The following is a 26,986-nucleotide window of genomic DNA, read 5'->3' as shown; positions in this document are numbered from 1 at the left end:
AATGAGAGCCTTTGTGCTATCAACATTTGTGGATTATAATGCAAGGCTGCAATCCTGCACAGTTCCAGGAAGACAATTACCATCGATTTAACTGGAATGCATGCACCTGTAATTTCACAGAATAACACCCTCGCACCTTAGCACAAATTTTGCATAATACTCCTTTAGAGTTGTCACAAGTGCACACTGTGAGTTGCACAGGTTATAAGTCATGTTGGTGTTCAACCTAAAATTCAGGCAGTTGTATCATTTATACCGCCAGATTTGTTATTTCTACCTAAGGTATACACATACAGTGGTTTATTGGCATCTTACAGGCCTGTAATACCTTCAGGGACTCCTTTTATCTGGATGGTTTTTCTATCACGCAAGGTGTAGCATACTGTCTTTGAAAGTAATAAATGAAGTGAAACTGTTGTTGCAAAACTAGCCTCTGGGTCTCTTTAGGTTATTCACACTGAGAAAATTTGAAGTGTCTCTTGCAGGGAATCTTTTCTGTCTTTATCAGTGGTGAAAGAGGCATTCTAAGATGGCATTTATATGTACCTTGACTGGTGAGGTTCATATTGCAGCCAACTTTGTGTTTGCTGCTACACTCAGTTTGCTCTCAAGGGGCTTAGTGTTGTTTGCAAGATGTAGTATACACACCAACAGAGGAACTGTATAAGGAGGACCCTTGAAACCACCCCATACTTTCTTGGTGACTTCCCCAGACTTTAGAACTCTCTCTCTAGAGAAGTTAGACTGACTCGTTCCTTGTTGTCCATCCTCTGGCAAGTATTCCAACAGGCTTTGGGGAGCTAGCTGACTTTAATGAAATGGTTGGTGCCGTGCTGTTTTTATTGCAATTATTTGTATGGTTTTAATAGTTTTTTAATGTGTGTGTAGATATATATATCCCAGCCCAGGACTTAAGTCAACCAAAACCTCCTTAGATGGAAAACTCCAAGCTAGAGTCTTTTGGGGGCTGCATCCCTCAACCAGAGCCACTACCCTCACACTCACAGACCCTCCATCTGGCAACCACATACCTGGCTGTACTTAAGTGATGATGGAGTGCAAGGCTTTTTATTACCCTTGTTCATTCCACAGTGGGCCAGGGAAGACTCAGCTGGGCTGCAGACCTTGTGGGAGCAAGTTGTCCGTTTGGAGCTGTCCAATGTTCTGCTGCTGATCTTACCTACTAATAAGTAATGGCACCCAACCCCACCCTCCTTTCTGCATTCGGTACTGCCTCCTCTGCCCAATCAGTTTCTTACCTGGCAGGTGGATTGCCCCAAGTCCTGCGCATAATATTTTTGAGCTCTAATGGGCTTTTCCAATCCTTTCTTCTTGAAATTTTGTATGACATGATTTGTTCACATCCTCAAAGCTTAGGGATTTATATTTCAGATTTAGATTGGCTTAGCTTTGTCTTTTGGAGAGTGGGTTCTTCCTTTTGCTGTATATTTGTTCAGAATATTATGTTTTTGGACCTCAAAGAAAATGCTTGCCTTCAAGGCTTCAGAGAACTTGGTTTTGGAAATGGACTGTTGTGCTTAGAATCCTATCATATATCTCAGGCATCCCCAAACTTCAGCCCTCCAGATGTTTTGGACTACAATTCCCATCCTCCCCGACCACTGGTCCTGTTAGCTATGGATCATGGGAGTTGTAGGCCAAAACATCTGGAGGGCCGTAGTTTGAGGATGCCTGATATATCTACATCGGGTTGAGAACATTTTAGCAATCTCTCATTTTCTTTTCTGTTTTGAAGTGATCCAACTTCCTAAGTTTCAACTTTTGGTTTAATGTGCCTATGAATTTGCACATTTACACCTGCTTAGTCACTTAAGGGCTAAGTCGTAAGGGATCCAATGCTAGTCTCATTAAAATTAATAGCCATGGCTAACTTTAGTCCATTAATTTCAGTATGTATACTCTGAGTATAACTTAGATACAAGCTTTAAAGTCCACCCTCCCCCCGCAAAATATGTCATGCTACTGGTAACTGGGTATTTTTGTTTTATGCAAGGAAATTAAGCACTTTCAAAAGGTAAGCCTAATTGGGGTGGCAGTACGCTATTTGATTCTTGGGAGTAAGCTCCATTGAGTTCAAAGGTCTTACTTCTGAGTAGACATGCATAGAATTGAGCTGCAAATAACTCTTTAGTAACATCAAGCACGCACACAAAAATAATTGAAGCCATTTCTGTATTTGAGATGAAGAATATCTGAGGTGAGCAGCAAAGGCAATTAAGAAAATTGCTTACAAACACATTTTCTGTAAAAAGTACAGATAGTGTCAAGAGGATATGAACCTGATTGCTGGAAGTTTTCTTTCTTTTTATTTGATGCCCTAATGATGCTACTAATATTTTACTAGCATGACTTCTTCAACTTTTTATTTTTTCAATTGTGTGTGTGTGTGTGTGTCACCAGCTCTAAGCCATTTAATTTTCGAAGCAATATATTTCAAAGTCGACATGAAGGCTTGGAATCAGGATTTGCTCAAAGCTGTTCATGATTTTATAAAGAAAATAATCCTAAAGGAGATGAAAGATGATAAAAAGAGATGTTCCAGCTTGCCAGAGCTCTTCACAGTATTTCCTAAACCAGATTATAGAGGAGAAGTAGCTGAGCAGCAAAGCCACTTGATATGCATAGAGTTTGAGAAATTAAAAAGAGGGAAAAGGCCTAATAAGGTCGTCCAGATTAACCTGTAGCCAGTGCATGCATCCCCTGTTCTGTATTTACAGAGAATGCAGCCTAAGCACACATTTGTATACTAACTTGCATTTTAAGCTCAGTTTTGGGGAAAGGAAGAGTTAAGACTGAGAGAATTAAATTGATGGTGGCAGTCAAGCTTAAAAGGGGTATCAGGCTAGCTGCCATCGAACAAGTATCAGAAAAAATAGCTACTTGTATGAGATTAGCAAGAATCAGTATTAAATCTTTTACGTTTTCCACCAGTGCAAACTTGATGATAGGGGTTGTCAAGTGTGAGTTGTCAGCCAGGCTGAATGTGGCACCCGTAGTTGTCCGTAACTCCCCTCTTGTCCTTTTCTTCCTTTGTGGAATTGACAATTGGGAAGACAAGACAGATGTAGAGCAGAGAAGGGGACATGATGAAGCAACCTTGCTAAAGCTAAGCATCACTGGGTCTGGTTAGTGTCTGGATGGGGGACCACCTGAGAATGTGCATCAGTTTGAGTTCCATGATTGAAGGAAGTTGAGATATCAATGCAAGAGTGAGCTCCGGTTTCACTTTCCCTGCTTAATCTCATCATCCTGGTTCAGATATCACAAAAAAGAAGGGGAAGAAAAGAGGCCAACTCACTTAGGCCACCTTGTGCTCCACGACAGAAGAAAGGTGGGATATAAATGTAAGAAATAAAATAAATAAATAAATAGATAACTTCCTCACTGCTTTTTTTTTTTAATGCAACACATTCTCCCAAGCTGCTTTTAGAGAGCATCTATTTAAAAGCTGACATTTGGGAGACCCGAGACACAAGGTTTGTAACATTCTAGGTGAACCTTAGTATATGACTAGCAGGGTATGTTCAGTGGGCAGGCCTATTCCAATTGTTAATTCCTCACAAGAGTACTGAGATTGTGTTATAAATGACTCTGAGCACACTCCCAAAGTCCTGTTCTTTGAAGGGGATTGCAAACACAGTTTAGGGTTTGAAATTAGCAGGGCACCAGGCGCATTTTGCGCCTAACGATTTATCATTTGCTATTGCCCAGAAAAGCCTGGGTGCCATTTTTTGCACCTGGCTGACACTCAGGGATTACTCAAATTTATGTGCTTTGAAGCCTTGAAGTCTATGTTAAGGATAGACAATTTTGAAGGAGTTTAGGTGGCGCTGTGGTTAAACCACTGAGCCTAGGGCTTGCTGATCAGAAGGTCAGCGGTTCGAATCCCTGTGACGGGGTGAGCTCCCGTTGCTCGGTCCCAGCTCCTGCCAACCTAGCAGTTCGAAAGCACGTCAAAATGCAAGTAGATAAATAGGAACCGCTACAGCGGGAAGGTAAACGGCGTTTCCATGTGCTGCTCTGGTTTGCCAGAAGCGGCTTTGTCATGCTGGCCACATGACCTGGAAGCTATACGCCGGCTCCCTCGGCCAATAATGCGAGATGAGCGCGCAACCCCAGAGTCGGTCACGACTGGACCTAATGGTCAGGGGTCCCTTTACCTTTACCTTTAACAATAAAGAGAAGAGTGTTTTGAAAACTGAAGCATGGTACCAATGTTTTTTATTGTTAACACCAAATTAAACATGTATTAACAATGTGTCACCTGTGTGAATGGCGTATTAGTTCATGCTTATCAAAATAATAAATAAAAGGTTTTGCCAACCCCACCCCCCAATGGCGACTAGACATTCTGTTTAGGCTCCCACAACCCAGGTCCCAGTAGCCATTTGGCTCCTAGCTTTTCTATCCAAATTTCTAATACTGATTTCCCTGTTGTATGCATGAAGAGTTCCCTCTTACCCCGCAGAAGTCATTATACTTAAAGGTACTCAAAACAATATGCTACATTAATTGTTTACCATTTTCAAGGAAAAACACCTGAAAAAACACAACCCAGTCATCAAGTATTCTTCCCATTAGGACTCCTCAGGCTATAGGGATTGTGAAATAGACAGCCCTAACCATTTTGCTGACCTAACAATCAGCAATTATTGTCAAAAAGTTATCATGGAGGATAAGGACCCCTAGCAACTAATTCATAGAATACAGAGCTAACTTCTTGTGATTTAACAAGTGTTTAAATCCCCCCACCCTGCCCTACATGGGACATTTTTTACACAACATTTGTGTTAAGGAAAGCACATTTCCTTAACGGGCAGTCATTTTAATAAACAGCACATCTACAATCTCATGTTCATGGGCAGCCTTTTGGCAGCCTTGCCTTCTATTGGGTCCATCTGTTGCAATGGCATCATGCCTGTTTATGAATTGATTAAGTCTTTTGTAGTACTCCAGGTGCCTAGCAAATGTTGTACAAATATTTCAGCAAGGGATTGTTGCACTTTGAAAAAAAATGTCTACCATTAGATGTTCTTGCTAGGTACTTTTTAGGAAGTCAAGAATGTCCTCCAATTTGAATTCTCAGTTCAGTAGAAATACATATAACAAAATGTTGGCTGGACGTTCTTGTAAATAAGAAAGAAAACAAAAGCCAATCAGTTAGCTACACCCTCACTTGTCACTGTTTTGGATTATCGTCATCAAGTTAATCCTTTCATTGCACCCACTCCCCTGGTGGATACACCGCCTAAAAGGTGAACAAATACATCGTGGAGAAGAACAGTTCTATCATGCAGGTCTTTGGGAAACAATTTGTAAATAAACAAAAATATTTCTAAAAACTCTCAAGTCAATCAGTGTGACAGCAGCCTTATAACAGCAGTCTGTGCAGAAACCTAAGTACATTGTTGCATGTTGAGCCAAAGGTGTGTTTTCTGTTTACCCTTAAGCAAGATTCATTAGCCAAAAGGAAAGGCTGCCAAGTACCCAACAAGATTTGTAATGCTTTGCTGCTTGGTGCAGATGGAATAGGCTTGCATGCCCATTACTTATGTAAACAAGAAGTACACATAACTGGGTATATTTGTGCTGGGATCACGTTGATCAGTTCAAGACTTGACTTTAATTATCAAAACACAAATCAGAATCTACGGAATACAAACATGAGGGGAGAAGCTGGGAGGGAAGAGTGGAAGAGAAGCTGGGGCATGAGGGCACATAATCTGCCTTAGGACACCACATGTGCCCAAGGGATGTCCCATAATAAGGCAGGTGTTATTCATTTAGTTTGTGATGGGCATCTAACAGGTAGTGGGACTCAAGCACAGCTGTCTGCAATGTGTATGTGTACACACAGAGATGCTGTACAAGGTGAACTGATTGACCCCCCCCACCCCAAAAGCAATAACAACAGTCTGAGTCCCCTTCCAGAAGCCACAATCCTGTATCTATGAAAGTAGAATATAGAAGGGAAAAGCAGCCAAACCAGTTCCTTTGTCAATATAATGGCTTTGGCTGGCTAGTTAAGTGCCACAATTTAGCTTAACCAAAGAAGTTGCTCTGTGCCATAGAACATATGGATGGGCCTTTCCCCCAACCCCCACTTAGCTGCTACCGGTATGTAGGAGAACAATATGTAGAGTTCGATGTGTGAGAGTTGAAAGCTGAAAGGTGGAGGCTGGAGGCTAGAGGCTGAAGACACAGGAACAGGTCTTGCTCTGTGCTTGGCTTTGGGGCTTTATAAGAACCTTTATAAGAACTTTATAAGAACCTTCGGACATTCGCTTGGGACGTTGTGTCAAAATTTGAACGCAATCGGTCAAGCGGTTTTGTTGAACATTGGAGACAAAGGAACATACTCAGTTTACATTTATAAATATAGATAGATAGATAGATAGATAGATAGATAGATAGATAGATACACACACACACACACACACACACACACACACACACACACACACGTATATACAGTATATAAATCCTAAAGCCATCACAATCTCTGCTTACCCTCACTCCAAGGAAGGGGAACCCTTGGTAAAACTGGAACCCAGGGAGTCTCAGAGATTAGGGTGGTGTGATAACAATATGTACACCTCCCTTCTGCATTACAGGGAATGCTGCAAATGCATACTGTGTCATTGCTAATCCATAAATGCAAAGCGGCTCTTACTGTGTAGGGGTTTCTAAACAGGTCCATTCTATATAGGTGTTCAACACTGCCCATCACACCTTGGGTGCAAAACAACTAGCAGAATTAGTCATTTTGTTTGAATAAAAATACTGTTTGAATCATTTAAACAGTCAAAAGCATAGACAGTTATTGGACTAAAGAAGTGATGCTGGGTTAATAATGGGACCCTTTAGTCCTCTTGCCGTTAGCCCATGATGATGCCAAGACTCAATTAGCTGTTTTTCTCCTTCTTACATATACTGTGCTTAGAAATAAAATCTGTTTCAAAATAATCCTGACTGTAATACCACACAGTGGTACTTGCAATATTATATATGTTATAGATGAAAACTAAAACATGACTGTAGTTGAGGGGGGGGGACCCATTCACTTGTTTTAAATATTTTGAATTAACATGAGGATGTTTTGTTGCTGGGAAAAGTGGTGCAAGATTAAATGGAGCGTCTTATAGGCAAGCCAAATAACAATTCTGCTTTGGATGGTAATTTGTTCATTAACTTGAGTTTGGGGACTCCTAAACAGACCTTTCCTTCCCAAAGTCAGAATTTTCAAGCCTCTAATTTGCTTTTCAGCATTTTCAACTCGACTGTGTTCTGTTTTCCTGCAGGTTTGAATGTAGTAATTGTGAGGTTGGAGACCAATGTGGTGTAATTATGCATGGCAGCGCTGTCACTTTCTGTGAGCCATATGGGCCAAGAGAATTGGTAAGTGGCTGTTTGCAAAATTGACTGATTTGTGGAATTTCAAGTTTTCAATTCAGAACCTGTCAGTTTTCTTTACATGTCACTGTCAACATTACAGTTGGGGGGGGGCGTATTCTGGCTCTTTTCCTTAGCCCCTATTGCTTACTTGTACTTCTTCCCAATGGAATGTACATTGCATTCCAATATACCCTTTCAGATTTATACCTTTATATATTATTGCCTTACATCACAGTCCTAACCATGTCAGAAGTAAGTCTTGCTGAATTCAATAAGTCTTCTTCGCAGAAATGCATCCTTAAGATTTCAGTCTTAAGCAGCATTGGTGTATCCGTTGCTTTGTTTCAGCATTCAAGCCAAGACAGACTTGCAAAGTGGAATTAATCATCTAAGGTGCTGGTTGCACAGCAAGCGCTGTGCTGGCAGCGTCACAGAATGAGCCATGCAATGGCAGAATATAATGCTCTAAAGAGGAAGGATATATTAGAGCATAAACGAGCACCAACATGGCTGCTGATTTCATTGTGTGGGCATTCAAAAATGGAGATACAAACAGTGAAACTTTCTCATTTGAAGTTGCTAACTCCATTAACTATGCAGAATTTAAAATATTTTTATTTTATTTTATTTAAAAAAAAGCCTGGATGAAACCATCAGCCAGTAAATTCTTTCTGGCACAATTACACATGACTCTTGAGAAATAATGCATGTTCCATGTTAATAGGTGCAATGGATAACTTGAGACAGTGAGTCCTGTTAAAAAGAACTTTTTTAAAAAAAATAAAGGTTGCACAATATCATTATTTAGATTGCCTGAAATAAAACACTGCTTTAAAGTATATTCATGCTCAAAAATAACCACTCACAAAAACAATAATCAGTTATTTGTTTACTATTTAGAATGCTTAATTTGTAGGTAAGGTGATAAGGGTGCAAAATCAATTTTAAAATCGCATGTTCATTTCATAATTACGACAAAAGCAAATAATTTATAACTTGCATCTGGTAAGATAGCATTACTTGGAAAAGCAGAAAATAAAATATCCTTCATTTCTGAGCTTGCCACTCTTGCAAGTAACTAGTCCGAGGCATTAAACTTACAGGGTTCAAAGATTCTCATTTGTATTTCCAGGAAAACTGCAATAAACTGATTAGTTTGCTGATTCAATGCAACATTTCTTCTTTTCCCTTCTCCATAGACTACTAATGGCCTTAATACAACCACAGCTTCTGTACTCCAGTTTTCTATTGGTAAGTTCACATATAGTGTCTTCTGTTTAAAAAAATAAATATTTTAGAAATGAAAAATACAGCTCAAGTTTTTAGTCTTTTTTAAAAAAATGTATCTCATGAAAAGTAAATTAGTAAACGTAAAGGGACCCCTGACCATTAGGTCCAGTCGTGACCGACTCTGGGGTTGCGGCGCTCATCTCGCGTTATTGGCCGAGGGAGCGGACGTACAGCTGCCAGGTCATGTGGCCAGCATGACAAAGCTGCTTCTGGCAAACCAGAGCAGCACATGGAAACGCGAGATGAGCGCCGCAACCCCAGAGTCGGTCACGACTGGACCTAATGGTCAGGGGTCCCTTTACCTTTACCTAATCAGTTCAATATGTGCTGGGAAAAGAGATATGTCTGACACTATGAGAGCATGAATATCTGCTTTCCTTGCTTGTGTTAAACAGTCACCATTTTAAGCATACCTTTTATTTTAGCTCATTATTTTGTATTCATCCAGAGGTGTTTAATGAATGCAGAATTACATCAGTCATACATATTTTGCCAATATACATTTTAATCCTATCATGTCGCAATACGCCAAAGAAGAAAGAAGAAGAAGATGGTCAGGCCGATGTCCTCCTATCATCAAAACTGTGTGGGCAATTAGTTGAACCCTGTTGAGAATTATTGCGCATTTGTATGATGTGTTAAACCCTGCTGAGAATTACTGCACATTTGTATGGTGTATTAAGCAAAGAAGGCAAGTGGTGACTTGTGGTTTTTGACAGGCATAGAAAAAGTATTAATTTTTTGAAGACATGATTCAATTAAATGTGCACTGGAGGAAAACGTTTTAGTGTATAGATAACTCAATAAGACCAAAGAAGCAATGTTGACTGTTTCCTCTGTGGAATTCTAGAAATGTATTAAATTCTCATTTTAACAAGTAATTCTTCTAGCAGGGTATACCTCAGTAGAGTTGTGATTAAACTGTGGAGATACTTGCTGGAAATGAAAACTATCAATTAGATTGACACTGGGGTGGTTCTCCTCTTCTTTGAATTACCGTAAATCTAGATGCCAGAAGGTTCCAAAAATATGTAATACATTTATACTTTACATTGACTTATTTATCAGACTTTTAAATATTACTTTAATATCACTTGGAATATCACTTGTAATTAGTAATGCAGCTGTGATATTGGCATCTCTCAGTCACAATACGTTGCTTTCTGAGCTCACCACTGATCTTGTTCGTTGTGATACTCATGTGCCTGAGAAAAGAAAGGAAAGTCTGCTTTCCATCTAGAGTGCACATTTGGACTGTCCAGTGTGCACCAACCATAGAGTGCAGAATATAATAGAAAGTGGGCTTGTATATGAGCTAAGAAATGCATTCCACCAAAGCATACAGTACTGGAATCAGCTGTGTCTAATTTATTTTTATTAAATTTTCATTCACTTTTATTTTTCTATCATTACATACATTTCATATCAATAACATTTATGTTACATCACTTCTTCCCTCCCCTCCTGGGCTTCCCCCAACTTCCACTTCTGGTTTGTTTCCCTCTTGTTACATACTGCTCTTTCTTAAGAATCTACTATATCATTTCTTTTATTCTTTTAAATGTTCCTTGTTAAAAAAAGGTGTGAGTGTTTATTTAAATCCTGCCATCAAGTCAATAGTCTTCCTTTGTTTCTGCAAGTATGTTATAAATGGTTCCCACTCTTTTTCAAAGTCAAAGTCACAAACTTTTTCTCGAAGTTTGTCCGTCAATTTTGCCAGTTCTGCATAGTTCATCAATTTCTCTTGCCATTGTTCTTTAGTTGGAATTTCTCCAGTCTTCCACTTTTGTGCTATCAGAATTCTCACCGCCGTAGTAACATACATAAATAGTGTCCTCTTTTCTTTCGCCAGATCTTGGCCTAAAATACCTAACAGGAAAGCTTCTGGTTGTCTGACAAATGTTATTTTCATCAATTCATTATATATCATTTCCCAATACACTTTTACATTTTTACAATCCCACCACATATGATAAAAAGTACCTTCAGTCTCGCACCTCCAACACTCTTTCTTTTCATTTTTATACATTTTTGCCTATTTGACCGGTGATATGTACTGTACCATCTATACATCATCTTCATGTAATTCTCTCTCAACAATATACAATCCGTAAATTTCAAATTTACTTTCCACAATTTTATCCAATCTTCAAATTGTATATTGTGACCTATATCTTGTGCCCATTTAATCATTACCAATTTTACTTCTTCATCTTTACTTTCCCACTCCAAAAGGATATTATATGCCTTTTTAAATAGTTTTGAATTTTCTTCTATCACTTCCTTTTGGAATTTGGAAAATGAATACGAAAAACCTTTTCTATTGTCCTCTTTGAAGATGTCCTTTAGCTATCTATGGTGCAACCAACTTTGAAGATGTTCCTTTATTTCTTCATATTCTTTCAGTTTTAGTTTTCCTTCTTGTTGTACCAGTAAGTCTCTATATGTTGGCCATTCACACACACACACCCAATGTTTTAAGTGACAATGCCTCAATAGGTGATAACCACCAAGGTGTCTTAGGTTCTAATAAGTCTTTATATTTTTCCCACACTTTAAATAATGATCTCCTTATTATATGATTGTGAAACCCTTTATGTATTTTTGCCTTTCCATACCATAGATAAGCATGCCATCCAAACCTATTGTCATGTCCTTCCAGTTCTATTATTTCCTCCCTATCTAGCTTGATCCAATCACAGGTCCATATTAGGGATGCAGCTTCATAATACAGTTTTAAGTCTGGAAGTGAGAATCAACCTCTTTCTTTCACATCTGTTAGTATCTTATTTTTTATCCTTGGCTGTTTCCCATGCCAGACAAATCTTGAAATCTCTCTTTGCCATTCTTTGAAGCATGCATTCCCCATTAGTACTGGGGTAGTTTGGAAGAGGAATAACATCCCCAAATACTTTTTTTTGTACTTCTATCCCTGTCATTTCTATTATTTCTTTCCTTTCAGATTCTTTAATATTTTAATAACAATTTGGTTTTACTTTAATTTAATTTAAATCCTGCCACTTGACCAAACTCTTGTATTATATTCATTATTTTTGGGAAAGAGTTTTTTGGATCTTCCACAGTTATTACCAAATTATCTGCAAATAATTTCAGTTTATGCTCATTTTTCTTTACTTTTATTCCTGACACTTCTCTATCTTCTCTTACCCTTTTTGTCAAAACTTCCAGTACCAGAATGAACAACAGTGGTGACAATGGACATCCTTGTCTTGTTCCTTTTTGAATGTTACATTTATCCGTCTTCACACAATTTACAATTATTTTTGCATTCTGTTCTGAGTAAACAGCTTGTATTCCCCCTATTAAAATTTCATCCAAATCCCATTTCCTCCATCACTTTCCTCATGAAGCTCCAAGAAACATTATCAAATGCTTTTTCTGCATCTATAAACATCAATGCTGCTTATTTCTCATTTCTCACTTCCAGGTATTCTATAATATTCAGTACATTTCTAATATTGTCTTTAATTTGTCTACCTGGAAGGAATCCAGATTAATCATAATGAATAAAATCTTTTAGAATTTTGAAGGATAGTTACATTTGTGTTGTTGTTTTGGGAAATGAACATTAGGTAGGTTCGTGTTAAAATGTGAAGCAAACATAATTTCTCCCCCACCCATACAAGTACCAAACTCTCATATGCAGGGTAGCTGAGGGTAAAGAAAATAAATACTGACTTTGCTCAGGGTAGGAGTGAGGAATGATCACTTGTAATATCAGGGAGGATCAAGGAAAGGGACACTGTTCAAAGAGATGAAGATGTGAAAAGAGTTAGGGGAAGGAAGTTAGAACCTTTTAATATGTTCAAGATGTTATTGTTTTTAAGAAAATGTGTGTGTGTGTGTGTTTTAAAAAATGCAGTAAGATAGTCAAACTGCCAGCAGCAGTGTAACGTCATATAGTCCAACAACAGGTACTTCAAGCTGCTGCCAGTTGCGTTGTTGAGCTCTAACACTTTCTATCTGCTTGTTGCAAAGCTGTAATACATCTTACATTATGCCAGTAACAGACTGCACATTGAACACCCTGTGCAACAACTTAATACACATCTTTCATCCAGATCCTTTCCATTGCCAAAACACCAGGCATGAATCAAGTAATTTGAGTTAGAGGAATGGATAATGACTAAGGATTTAAGCAAAAATGGCCCAGATTTCATGCTAAATCCCAAAGCTCCTTAGATCATGCATATGAAAGGATAATTTCCCTGAGAAAATTTCATTAAATGCATTTTCAAGTAGTACCACATGTTCAATAGATCCTGGGCTCTGCTAAATACAAGCATCCAAAATATTGAGCTGCTAATAGTTTTTTGCTATTTTATTGAGCTGGTGAACAATTATTCCTGTCAGTTGAGTTTAGGGTGAACTTACTGATGCATGAAACCATTATTATCCCTAAAGAGTACAGCAGATAACATCTACAACATATAACAGCCTTTGCAGATTCACACTAAGATGCTGGATGTGCATGTTTCCTCTGAATTAGTGCCGGTTTTTCTTAACTCAGAACTGAAATGGTATTTTGCTCTTCCTTGCTGACTGCCCCAGTGCCAAATCATTTCCAGCCATTTCACATTTCCCTCCTCATATGCTGCTACATTTCAGCAAGACTAAATGCTCTGAGTTACTATAATGTGCAATGGGATTACTTCTAATTAAGATATTTAAAGGCAGTACCTTAGGGATCTTTTCAGCAAAAAAAATTTAATTGCACAGTTTATGGCGGAGGAGGAACACACGAGAGTTTTAAAGCTCAGCTGCCATGAAATATTAGCATGGTTCATTAGCCAAAATAGTCTCTGCATCTCACTCACAAAGCCTATGTTCCCCCCATAGCTATGTCCCTGAACTTCCCCCAAATATGATCATTCATAGCCCATCTGTAGAAGGTGACTCACAATAATAATGGACTTAATGACTGAAGTCAATATATATGTAGACAGTAGGTAAGAGGGAAATGTTCTAGGGGAAGAACTACTTACATGTAGAACTATTTTAATTTTGGAGAGTTGGCAATGTGTGCAGAGTGTGTTTTCTGTATAAACTGTGTTTTGTATGGCAGTACAAAAGCTTGGGAACCAAAAAGTGTTTCATTTTGTATTAGTCAAAGAATGTGAATGTTCAGCTGCAGAATTGCAATCCTACAATCTTTTTCTATTCCCTTCAATATTTGTACATCCTTACAGATATTGTAGCACTCATATTCATAGAAACATAGAATTGTAGAGTTGAAAGGTGTCCCCGAGAGTCATCTACTCCAACCTCTTCTTCAAGACCTCCAATTAAGGAGAGCCCACCAGCTCCCAAGGGAGTCCATTCCACTGTCTAACAGCTCTGACTGTCAGAAAGTTTTTCCTGATGTTTAGTTGGAATCTCCTTTCTTGTAACGTGAATCTATTGGTTCAGGTCCTGACCTCCAGAGCAGGAGAAAACAAGCTTGCTCCATCTTCCAGGTGATAGCTGTCGTATGTCCTCTCAGTCTCCTCTTTTCCAGGCTAAGCATACCCAACTCCCTCAACCATTCCTCATAAGGCTTGGTTTCCACACCCCTGATCATCTAGGAGCCCTCCTGTGTACATGTTCCAGCTTGTCAATATCATTTTTAAACTGTGGCACCCAGAACTGGACACAGTACTCCAGGTGTGGTCTGACCAATTACTTCCCTTCATCAGGACAATATTACCTCTGTTGATGCAGCCTAAAATAGTATTAGCTTTTTTTGCTGCTGCATCACACAATTGACTCGTGTTAAGCTTGTGGTCCATCAAGACCCCTAGATCTTTTGTACATGTAACCCAGATGTCCCTTTTCTTAATTTGGTGCAGCTGGTTCTTCCTTCCCAAGTGTAGAACCTTACATTTGTCCCTATTGAAATTCATTCTGTTAGCTTGGGCCCAGTTCTCCAATCTGTTAAGATCATACTGAATCCCAATTCTGTCTTCTGTAGCATTAGCTACCCCTCCCAGTTTGGTGTCATCTAGAAATTTGATGAGCACCTCCTCAATTTCTTCGACCAAGTCATTAACAAATGAGTTCAATGGTGCTCAATTCCAAGGGCATATTATTGCAGCCTTGAACAGTAAATTGAAAGACGCATAAAACATATTGTCTAAGCATGTTTGATATATAGATAGTAAAACAGAAATTGCTTGTCACTTACTGACTCATATGGCCATCTCCAGAGCAGAGCAGATGCTAGGGTCCTGAGATTCACTGGTGGCACTCCACAGAGGTAGTCTACAGAAGCTTGATAAAAGCTTCAAGCAACCCCACCACATGCTCCAGTGCTGGGGTTCTTAACCTGCATTCCATGGACTCCTATTGGGTCTATGATGGGCTTCCTATGGGGTCTATGATGAGCTTCAAGGGGTCCATGAATTGGATGCAAAACAAAAACAAAAAAAGATTTACCCAATGCAGTAACATAAATTCTTTGCAAATGTGTGTGTGTATGTGCATTTTTGTGGTTTCTTGGCTTTTATTCCTCAGCCTAGTCTACTTTACAGAGTTGTTGTGAAAATAAAAATGGGGAGGAGAACCATGTATGCCACCTTGAGCTCCTTGGAGGAAAGGTGGGATAGAAATGTAACAAATTACATACACACACATACCCCACAACAACAATTAAGATCATGAATCACCAGCTAACTATTAAATAACTTATTTTTTTTGTAGCTGTTAACTAGAGTATCTGTCAATTTTACACTCTTCTGTGCATTTCTATTCTCTCTACCAACTTTTTATTAAAAAGTAAGCAGGACTCATTAATTTGTGAATCTGTCCATGATGTGTCAGGCTGTAATGGCGCTAAAGATCCCTCACTTGTGGTTAATTCCTTTAATGCTAAACTATGGCTTAGCATTACACCCAAACCAGACCAATGAAACCATTAGCAAAAAGCTTATTCAACTAAATGTAACTACATTTCTCTACCTGTCAATATGAGTTATTTGATCTTGGATCCCATTTTCAATGGAAAGTATAAGTTTTGTTATGAGGTCTGTTGGCTGGTTCAATACATTGATTGGTTTGAATGAGAGCAATGAATAATTGGTTTAACTGAGTCTTCTACTCTTTGTAAGCCACTGAGGCTGATGGGAAGGTGGCTGTCATCGTTGTGGAGGCTGCAGTTTCTCAACACACGCAGAGGCTTAATGCATTTACTGAATTAAAATGTAGAGGCGGGATTATCTAACCTCTTCAAGGGCTGCACACTTTTATAGATTTGCATTGTTTTCTTTCAGCTTAATTAAAGCAATTGTTTATACCAGGTATGAAACTTCTAGAATTGTATTTTAAAGCAGCTAAGCACTTGTTCTTTTAATTATTTTCTCACCAAACTAAGTTCAGCCAATTCATTCCCTCATGATATAAAGCCCCGGGTACGGCCTGTGGGTGAATGTTGATATTCATTTTAGAGTTGGCTCGTCTCGTAATCTTCTTAAATGAGGGCTCAAAAGGGAGATGTGTTTCCTTCCTGAACAAATATTTCTTCCCTATGACTAAGCTTTTTCCACTGACTCCTACACAAAGACATTCATTCATGCCAAATTCCATAACAGAAAATGGTCCTCCAAGTGCTGTGGATGATCTACAGCTACTTGTGTGGTAGAGCAACAATGTGGGGTACAGAATCAAGAATGAAAATGAGCCCAGCATCTGGAGACCAAGGGATAAATTTAGTCTTTTGTCAACATCACTTTGACATTTTGCCGAGCACTTGAACAGCCACAAGATTTGCCTGGCATGCCACTTACTAGCAGTGGCTCCTTGTCTAGGTCTTGGTAGAATGAGATTATGGTGGCGTACCGACTGCTGTGGAAGAAGAGGTAGTGTTGATGAGGCTGTAAAGCATGCAAAAATCCTTGGGTCAAAGTTGCAGGTGAATAAAAGGATGAGTGCAACAAGTAATGGAAGGTACAAGACAAAATGAGTAGGTGTGAGAGCTGGTGTAGCCTTAATGGCACATAACTCAGACTTAGGAACTGAAGCATGCTATGGGAATGAAAGGCACCAGAGGTCTCAAATCTGGACACGTAGGCCTGGCAGCACCACCAGGGGGTGAGCTCCCTTTGCTCTGTCCCAGCTCCTGCCAACCTACCAGTTCGAAAGCACACCAGTGCAAGTAGAAGCAGTTTAGTCATGCTGGCCACATGACCTGGAAAGCTGTCTGTGGAGAAACACTGGCTCCCCCAGTCTGCAAGTGAGATGAGATGAGTCGCCTTTGACTGGCCTTAACTGTCCAGGGGTCCTTTACCTTTTTTTTTCTTGCTAGCTGGCTTAAAGGAGCTGTAGTTCCTTCATCTGACTAGTTCTCCCAGCAGCAACTAAGTAGCGAGCAGCAGGATATGTATACAGTGGTGCCTCGCTTAACGAATTCCCTGCTTAACGGAATTTCCGCTTAACGAAAGGTTTTTTCTAGCGGAGGTTGCCTCGCTAGATGAATTCGTTTTACGAAAAATTCGTCTAGCGAATTGCGGTTTCCCATAGGAATGCATTGAAATTCAATTAATGTGTTCCTATGGGCAAAAAAAAAAAAATCCAAAAAAAATCAATGCATTCCTATGGGATTCACTCGACAAATTTTTCGTTATAAGAAAAGACCCATGGAACGAATTAAATTCATCTAGCGAGGCACCACTGTACTGTAGTTTGTTTGCTACTGCAAGATCATAGTGTATATCTATACGTTTACTCTGGCGTGGCTATGCAACTTTGGACATTTAGGGGGGGAAAGAGTAAAGCAGTGAAGCCTTAAGAAATCTGCATTCCAGTTTAGGATACCAAGTTTAGAATACCAAGCAGAAGCACAGGCCATGATTGAATTAGTTGGTTTTTTAAAAATAATAAATGCTGGATTATAAAGAGATTTTAAAACAATAAGATGCACTGCAATATTACACTGCAACAGCATTTCTTTTGTTTGTTTGGTTTTTTTGTTTGTTTGTTTGTTTGCAGCTACCGGTATTTGATCAAAAGATATTTAGGGGAGAATTTGTTTTTCTTCAACATGAATTATCAGGGATTTGGATTATTTTTGGCACACTATAAAAAGCAGTATAGGAGGGGAAAGGTGGGCAGAATTGCATTGTAACTTAAATAACTACATTATTTAGATATTACACATTGTTTGCATATAAACCCTTCACATCCCACTGTTTTCCAATGTTAGAACTAAGACAGCACTCCCCCAATAATGATCACGAGACAGTTACATCATCCATGCGGAGGCTTCTTGTTGCTTACCACCTGGAAGTACAATCCACGTCCACCCCATGGTCCACGTCTTGCGCAGGGCCCAGTTGCGACTGTATTTGCTGGACAGCAGGATTGTGCCCCAAGCACACCTCAGCATATTGCCCAGGAGCAATGAATATCACAAGACAAGTTTGTAGGTTAACAACATGGACACAGCTTTATTGGTTACAAAGTCTGGTGCAGCACAGGACCAGGAGCCATCTACCAGGCATCCCATTGCCAGACTCTTGGACCCATTGTGATACAGGCCTCTCCTGTGGGGCCTGCCAGCAACCTCAGCACATGGAGGCCACCCTAGTACCCCAGGCTAGGACTAAGGACTTAAACTGCCTCCCCCAAATCTGCTTATGGGGATCTCCTCACAAGCTGTGGATCTTTCCCAAGGCTCGTACTCTACAAAAACATCGTGACAATTCAGGACATTATCATCATGCAACACTCATATCTTCACTATGGGAAAGGTGAAAACCTTACAGCTGTAGGCCAACTGAGTGAAGAATTTCAGGCCAGGGAGCTCATACCATCAGTTCTGGAAGACGACATGAAAATATTTGTGTAATATTCTGTAATATAATGATAGACAGACAGACAGACAGACAGACAGACAGACAGACAGACAATTATGAGAAAAAAGCTCCCAGCTCCATTAATCAGTGAACAACCTCATTCCACAACAAGGACAATTTTAACAGGGGGGAAGTCAGCAGTGCAATGTAGAAGACAATTTGGTCTGGGTCAGTTTAAATAGCCTGGGCCCACACCATCCACTATGCCAGAGGCAGAAGATGGAACCATGCCCCAAATGGTAGTGAGATAGAATCTGTAGCAATTATAGGTCAGCCTGCAGACTCATTTCATTCTGAATAGTCACTATTCTCATGGAAAAGGCTCATCAAACATTTATAATTTGGTTCAGATTTTTCACATTGGTATTTAGCAGGAAGAGCTTGCTTTTTAATTTAATGATTTATCCATTTTACAAAACATTTAACATTTAGCGCTTTGTGACATGGGAGGGGAAGGTGAAATCAAAGGCTTTTGTTGCTGAAAACCTGATCTAATATTTCTACAGATGGCATTAAATCTTGGGCATTTTGAAAAATCTGATTTTTATTCCCTTTGTGTGTTATTTTACAAATGTATAAGATATGCAAAGTGCTTGGATGATAATAATTGTTTATCATTGATTTCATATACTGTCTCAGTTGAAAACAGAATCCCAAACCCAACTCAAAGTTTTGAGGATTGGTACCTATTTGGAAACAACACATGGAATTAATTGTTAATGTGCTAGGAGATCATGAAACAAACATGCTTTAAGGTCTCTATAAAATGACTAAAATGCCTCATAAAGACTTAGTGCTGCAGCACATAATTTATTAGCATGGTGAGAATTGTCCAAGGGCTAAAAGTCCCATCAGTTTGAGCTATAGCGCTGAGATGGTTGCTTCAACCTAGCTAACAGCTGCTAGTATCATAATTAAAAGCCAGTAGTATCATAATTAAAAGTAGTTACTGAACTATCCAAATAAACAGAAGCAGCCAACTAACATACATGCATTGATGACATTAGACAGAGTGGGGTTCTACCATATTCTATTTTTATCTCACTATTCAAACAATATGCAGTAGAATGTCTGTAATTTTGCATAGGCATCCTCTTATTTGTCTGATTTCTGTTTGAAGACTTGTTTCTCTTGAAGAGAAGTACAAAGCCAGCTCTTTTCCTTCTTCAGTCCATTGAATCACTTGCAGAGGTTCAGCCCACCACAGCCCATGGTAGCAAACATAAAATTGCTCTTTTCATAAATGACATCCGGCTTATCTGAGTAAAACACTATCTGATACTGTGAACTGCTGGTAGTATATCTGCCTTTCATAAACATGGCATTGTCAACGGCTAGTCCCTCAGGCACCTACCAATAGAGTCTAATTAAGTGCCTCTGCTTGTTGTCCCAAAGGCATTCAAACACCTGGAAGTATAAAACTCATATAGTTCAGCTAAGAATCTACTACATATGCAGCCTCTTTTGAAGAGTTCCCTAAGTGGCCATCATTTAATTTTGTACTTGCCTGAATAATCAGTGTAATAGAAATGGATGTATTTCCTGGTTGTTGTCTGGTGTTATTTAACAGTGCATTTAAGTTGTGTTACTTGAACAAAGTAAGAAACAACTAGATTGGCTGAATGGCAATTTTTCATCAGTGAAGCAGAACCCAAGGCAAACTTAGTAAGTTTCCAAAATAGAATAGCTGTCACCATGAAACTTTAGGCACATCTCTGGGGCCTTTTGCTCTTGTCAGTCCAAGATCTGACCTGGATATGGAGCAAAGATTCAGTTTATCAAATCAGGGGAATAAGTGAGTGTGACAGCACAGATCTTTGCCTGAACTGTGAGAGGGAGGGGAAGAAAGCAAACCAATTCACCCACCTCTCCTTCTTTGGTCTCCAGCATTGCCACCAAGTAGATACTTTTATACACTGGTTGCCTCCACTAAACAGCCGTTTAACCTTTGGAATTTATATACTGAACCAGCCAAGTCTCTGTAACAGTAGTGTGGTAAGGCAATTAGGCATGGGGTGAATAACAAGGACTCCATGTTAAACCAAAACAAATTTTGCCTTGACTAAAAGTATTTGTATGGCAGCAGTTTAAACACATTCCCTATTATGGTTAACATTACATGAAACCACAGAGTGGGGTCATCTGGAGTTTTGGAGTATGTTGTCAGCAGTATGCTGATGACACTCAGATCAATTTCTCCTTTACATCTGCAGGTGAGGCAGTGGCAGGGCCGTCTTAAGCACCTCTGGTGCCCTGGCGCTGTGGTGCGACGGATCCCTCCGCCGCCCCCCCCCGCCGCCGCCGTGTTTTCCAGCGCGGCGGGCGGCCGGGCTCAGCACGCAGCGCGGCTGCTGAAGGTGCTGCTGCACAACGGGCGGGTGGGCTTAGCGCGCAGCGCTGCTGCCAAGGGCGCTGCTGCGTGGCGGAGCGGCCGGCGCCACCCCTGGTGGGCAGGCGCCATGACGCCCTGTGCCACCCAGCCTGGTCATAGGGCCGGCCCTGGGCAGTGGAAGTGCCTCAGTAATGAACTGGATAAGAGCCAACAAACTGAAGCTCAATCCAGATAAGACTGAGGGAACTGTTAGTGGGTGGCTCCCTAGACCAGGCATCCCCAAATTTCGGCCCTCCAGATGTTTTGGACTACAATTCCCATCTTCCCCGACCACTGGTCCGGTTAGCTAGGGATCATGGGAGTTGTAGGCCAAAACATCTGGAGGGCCGCAGTTTGGTGATGCCTGCCCTAGACCGAATGGATGGAAAGTTGCCTGTTCTGCCTCTGAAGGAGCAGGTACATAGCTTGATAGTATTCCTGGATTCATTGCTCTTACTTGATTGCTCTTACTCAAGTGGCCTCGATGGTGTGGAATGCCTTCTGTCAGCTTCGGCTGATGACATAATTGGAGGATTGCACAGGTATTCATGGGAACACATAAACTGCCATTCTCATTCCCCCCTGGAGCTACCCTTGAACAATATTCAAGAGCAGCAGAATGTAACTACTTCTTCTTAGAGAGCCAACTTCATGCATTTATTCTGAACATTTTCTTAGGACAGGTACCTTTCTACTATTTAACATAAACCAGTTTATATAGGAACACTGCTGAAATAAGATAAATCATCATGGTTTAGAGTGGTACCCATCAGCTCCAGCCAACATGGCCATTGGTCAGGAATGATGGGAGTTGTAGTCCAGCAGCATCTGAGGGGCACCACACAACTCTGAGTTCCTGTGCACTAGAAATGTAGAAAATGGCACAGATGACAGCCAGTAAAAATTATTGTTCCAACAGATGGGTAAAAATGGCATATAAATGTTTTTCTTACTTCATTTGCTTTTTAATACTGTAAAAAGGAAAACAGTTGTGTCATTAAAAATAAACTAGTGGCAGTTGCTAGTCAGTTTATTTTCAAATGCTTAATTGGAAGTGCAATGTATCCTTGTTTGTGCAACATTAATTAATCACAGCCCTTTTGCCTCTGTAGTCATACAAAGATGTTGGAGCATATTGCACATGTTTGTAAGAGTTTGAAAGTTTATTTTTAACATCATTAGCAATTATTTTTTTAAAAAAAGAAAGAAAGAGAAAGAAAGAAAGAAAGAGAAAGAAAGAAAGAAAGAAAGAGAAAGAAAGAGAAAGAAAGAAAGAAAGAAAGAAAGAAAGAAAGAAAGAAAGAAAGAAAGAAAGAAAGAAAGAAAGGGTGAAGTACAGGAAAGAAATAAGAAGGTGTTATCACAGATTCTGGTTTCTTTCCTGAAGTATATTTTTAGATCTACAAATAATTGAACTAATTAAGTGGAACACGTTTGACTTCTTTACTTGCGCCACCATTTTCACAACCACCCTAGCCGAACTTTTCCAAGCTGCCCCATGATTTCCAAAACAGGCACCTTTTTGAACTGTACATATGAGGTAACTGACACGTCACAAGCAACAGAACATCCCTTGCACAACCATTTACATTGCAGCTGTGACAATATAAGGAACAGCTGAAGCTAACAATTACATTGAAGTGAAGAGCACAGTGTGAGGAATGTTTTCCATTAAAAGAGACCGTTCCACCTTCGCCTTCAGCACCACAGAAGTTCAGTGCGTATAGCACTTTCACTTTTAAGGACTTCTTGAGAAGAAAACTAAGAAGATGTAGTACTTCTGATGTAATTTATTTCCCTGTGCCTTGGACTTGTCGGTTGTAATTTGAAATTGAAATCTGAACCCAGGACCTAACCCAGTGGCAGCACCTTAATCACTCTACAAACATGATCTTGCTGCTGAGGTGGGGAGGAGATCCTGTTTGCTCACTTTTCTTAATCATGGCCTCTTCCTCTAGACCTGCACAACCTGCAGCCAACCTAGCCAGTTGCGTCCCACCAGATGGGAGCAAGTCACAATTCATGGCTGTTCCTAGTAGGCTGTCCTTGCATTGCTGAGTCAGAGTCACAAATTGTGCAGGCCCACCTCACTAAGCATTCCTGCAAAAGAAAAATGATGGGAATGCATCTTTGGAGTTAGGTTAACTGCTAATGGAAACTTAATTTTTTAATGGAGGGAAATATTCATGCCTGGTAGTACATTGCTAAGCATGTGTGATCCCATACCTTATGGCAGTGTTTCCCAACCTTGTGCCTCCAGATGTTTTGAGACTACAATTCCCATCATCCATTGCTAGCAAGACCAGTGGTCAGGAATGATGGGAATTGTAGTCCGAAAACAGCTGGAGGCACAGGGTTGGGAAACACTGCCTTATGGGACCCTCAGCATGCTACTGCCAAAAGCCCCCACAGCACACAGGACCATGGCCATGACAGAAAAGTATTTTTCCTTCTATTGCCATCACAGTAGCGATGCCACCACCTTTTACTGCCATCCCTGCCAGTCCTTTGGATGGCATTTTAGCAGTGGGCAGGTGAAAGTGCCACTTTTGAGTGGGAGCCAGCAAGGGTCACTGTGGTTGTTATTTATCAAAATGCAGTGTCCCAGTCTATGGCTCGTTTAATATTACTACCCACGCTATAGATCTCTTTCTTCAGTACACTTTGTTATGAACCTCAACCCGCATACTCAGCTAACTTCAGGTGGTCTAACTGCTAAGTTTATCCTCACATGGAGGGCAGGGAAGGAAGATGTTTTGCTATTGCTAAAGGCCAGACCTCCTGCCATAGAACAGGGTGAAGCAATGTTCTTCAGTTAGCAACACAAACATGAGTGGAAAGGGAGATAAGTGAAAGGAGAAAATAGTGTCTGAATGGTACAGCAATACTTCTCAAAACCCTAATCAGCGAAGGCACCGTTTGGATTTGACTTTAGGCAGAGAAATGTCTTGGGCTGATACTGAATGGCAAAGCCACTAGGAATATATGCCCAGAGTATAACCCTAGAATGTGTTTAAGGATGACTTTTGCCCCCAGTGCATTGGTAGGAATAGAGGTCTGGGGTTTTGCTGGGAAGAAAAGGCAAGACATGGTGATCTGTTTCAGCACTGTACACTGTGTAAAGGATCTGCATCTCACTGCTGTTGTTTAAGATTTGCTTTGACTTTATTTTTGAGCAAAATGTTCAGATTGTGCATCATTTTAAGACAACCTTAAATTTCAAAGGTAAAATCCACATCCAAGACAGAGTTAATTCATTGCACCTAAGTCACAGTACTTCTGCAATAAGGGGTTTGATTTAGTCTTGAAAAATCTCTCTATGTATATAGCAGCCTTTGAGTGTTTACCTTGGAATGTGTGGCACATGGTATTTCGCTTTTGCTTAAACATTACTTGTGTGTGCGTTTTGAGTAGGGGGTGTTTAGTAATTTATTATGGCTCCCCTTGGGAAATCTACTGCAGATTATGCTGCACTGCTGTGATTTATCAATTCCACATTATTTCTGACTCGGAGAGCAGGCATTGTTATGCGTTTTCCTTCAGCAACAGATCACAGCAAATTTAATCATCAATCAAAGAATTTTAAAATATAGAAAATCGATAATGGTGGCAAGTACTCAGTCAGAAGTGAATGTATCAGAGGGATAATTGATTGCTTGACTGTGTCATAACACTTTTAATTTTATTGCTCTCCACAGGGTCAGGTTCATGTCGCTTTAGTTACTCAGATCCAAACATTATTGTGTCGTACTCCAAGAACAATTCTGCAGATTGGATTCAACTGGAGAAAATTAGGTTTGTTACAAATATTTAGCATTCTTCACTTTCTTGCATTGCTTTAAAATGTGTGATATGCTAAAAAAATAAATAATCTAAAATTAATAGGAAGTTGGTATTTTTTTCAGTTTTTCATATTTTTAAATGGTGTTTGTCCAATAGTGTTAGGAAAAGGCCTGCATAGCTCTGGGGTTTAAGTTACAGTACAGGGAACCAGAGTAATGGTTCTGACTGAAAGCATTTGGGGATGGAGGCAAATTCAATCAATATTTCTATGCAGTGCTTTCTCTTGTGATGGTTCACACCAGTACACAGTAGTGACATCGTGTGTGTGTGTGTGCTGGCACCAGCAGCATTTTTATCAAGAGATGCATACCGGCACCTCATTTTTTACCAAAAGAAAAGCACTATTACTGTGACCCATAAAATAGACTTTGATCAATGGAAAGGGGGCTTCAGAAGGATAGAACCTTCACATGCACATAGCTGACTCCATGTGCATAAACAGGCAATGATTCTGTGAAACATTCTGATTGCAGTAAAGATTCATTGTACAGTTTAGTAATGTGGCGCCATGAACTAAACTTCAGTCAATGGAAAGGGAGCCCCCGTACCTTGAATATATGTTGTCCACAGTTAGGCGTACTAGATTTCTGCACAGAGCTGCTGGTTTTGCAGTAATTGTCCTGCTTTCTTGTGATTGGAGTGATAGGCGATTGTGATTGGAGTGATTGGAGTGGAACTTTATCTGAGGACTAGGCTAGAGATCCAGGCAGACAGCTGTGATTTGTGATAAAGCTCATAGGCTTGGCTATGAACACACCCTTATTGCTTAAGAATATCACGAGATTTTATTCTCTCTGGTGATTCCTTCCATCATATTCCCATAGAAAATTATTTTTATATATATTGAAGATTAATTATGTTGCAAATTTCACCCGTTCTTTCTCCCCAATTTGAAGCCGTGCAGTTGGGGATCCAAAATAATTGAATAGCAAAAATGAAAATTAAAACCTCTGCTGCCATGTTTACCAAGCTTTCTGTTCTATCAAAGGACAGGGAAGATGTATGGGTTTGGCATTGCCTTTTCACGGCTGTTTTATTACATTCTGAAAGTACTGGCGGTTTACATTTTAGCACGGCTTTTAATCTCAGCAAGGGCAGTAATTTTCAGCATGGCAGCTAGCTGCTTCAAATAGGACAGAAGACATAAAGCAATATATAGTTTCTTTCAATGGCCTGTCTTGTGATAAAGTTGCATCAACACTTCTTAAAATTACATGTTTTTGAAAGAAAATAGTTTTTGCTACAGCAGCACGAAGAGTTATAAAATGTTTGCTTTCCCTGTAACACATGCTATTATTTAATTTGAAAAATCCTAAGAAGCAAATATTGTATTATGGTAAATATTTTATGCATTTCAAGAGTGTAACAGGGAAAATAGAATTTTTTCCCCTTTTTGCTCTTCTTGAGGCACAAAATCTTTGAATGCATCCATTAGCACAATCCATTAGTAGATGTCTCATTGAAATGAATGGCACTTACTGTCCCACCAATGAGACAATTATTCTCTTGTAGAACTCTAATTCATTTCAATGGAAGATGCACAAGAAATTGGATAGTGCTTATGGGCACAGTACTGTTCAAAAGAAATAGTTGTGCTTTTGCACATTTTCAGTGCATTTCCATGGGACTTGTGCATGCTTGACCCATTGTTTCATGTCAATAAGCTAAATACTGGATTATCATCTTAAACAAATGGAATGTCAGTACATGGTACAATTTGAGGAAATGCACTTTAATATTACTGTCTTGTTGGTGAGATGCAACACACTGTAAATTATTGAGTTGTTTGATTATAAAGTATAAATAGTTTTAATATATATGTGTGTATCTCAATATCTTACAGAGCTCCTTCCAACGTCAGTACAATCATTCATATTCTATACCTTCCCCAAGAAGCCAAAGGAGAAAATATTCAGTTTCAGTGGAAACAAGAATATGTTCATGCTGGCGATGTGTATGAGGCCTGCTGGGCATTGGACAATATTCTGATAATAAATGCAGCCCACAGACAAATTGTTTTGGAAGATAATCTTGATCCTGTGGACACAGGCAACTGGCTGTTTTTCCCTGGAGCCACTATTAAGGTTTGCTAAATTTTGGTTTTAATTTGCTAATGTTTCAGGAAATACAATATTGGATGCCCATTGTAGTTGGCTGACTAACACACTCTTTTTTTATTTTAAATGAGATACAAGAGAAGGGATATATATATTTCCCT

The 26,986-nt window shown here is 39.7% G+C and overlaps 1 protein-coding gene across 3 annotated transcripts in view; it reads left to right on the top strand.

Annotated features, from left to right (window-relative positions):
* RELN (reelin) overlaps positions 1–26,986 on the top strand; it is a 293,927-nt gene that overhangs the window by 122,759 nt on the left and 144,182 nt on the right. For all 3 annotated transcript variants that reach the window (XM_035127392.3, XM_035127390.3, XM_088652142.1), the window contains exons 7-10: positions 7,323–7,419; positions 8,616–8,667; positions 24,624–24,720; positions 26,612–26,852. In XM_035127392.3, the coding sequence (XP_034983283.3) occupies positions 7,323–7,419; positions 8,616–8,667; positions 24,624–24,720; positions 26,612–26,852 (487 nt within the window). The remainder of the gene's footprint in view (positions 1–7,322; positions 7,420–8,615; positions 8,668–24,623; positions 24,721–26,611; positions 26,853–26,986) is intronic.

Source organism: Zootoca vivipara, chromosome 9 (assembly GCF_965207765.1).
Source record: "Zootoca vivipara chromosome 9, rZooViv2.hap1.1, whole genome shotgun sequence".
In the NCBI taxonomy this organism is placed as follows: domain Eukaryota; kingdom Metazoa; phylum Chordata; class Lepidosauria; order Squamata; family Lacertidae; genus Zootoca; species Zootoca vivipara.
Note: the sequence above shows the minus strand (reverse complement) of the source record. Positions and strands in the feature narration are given on the sequence as shown.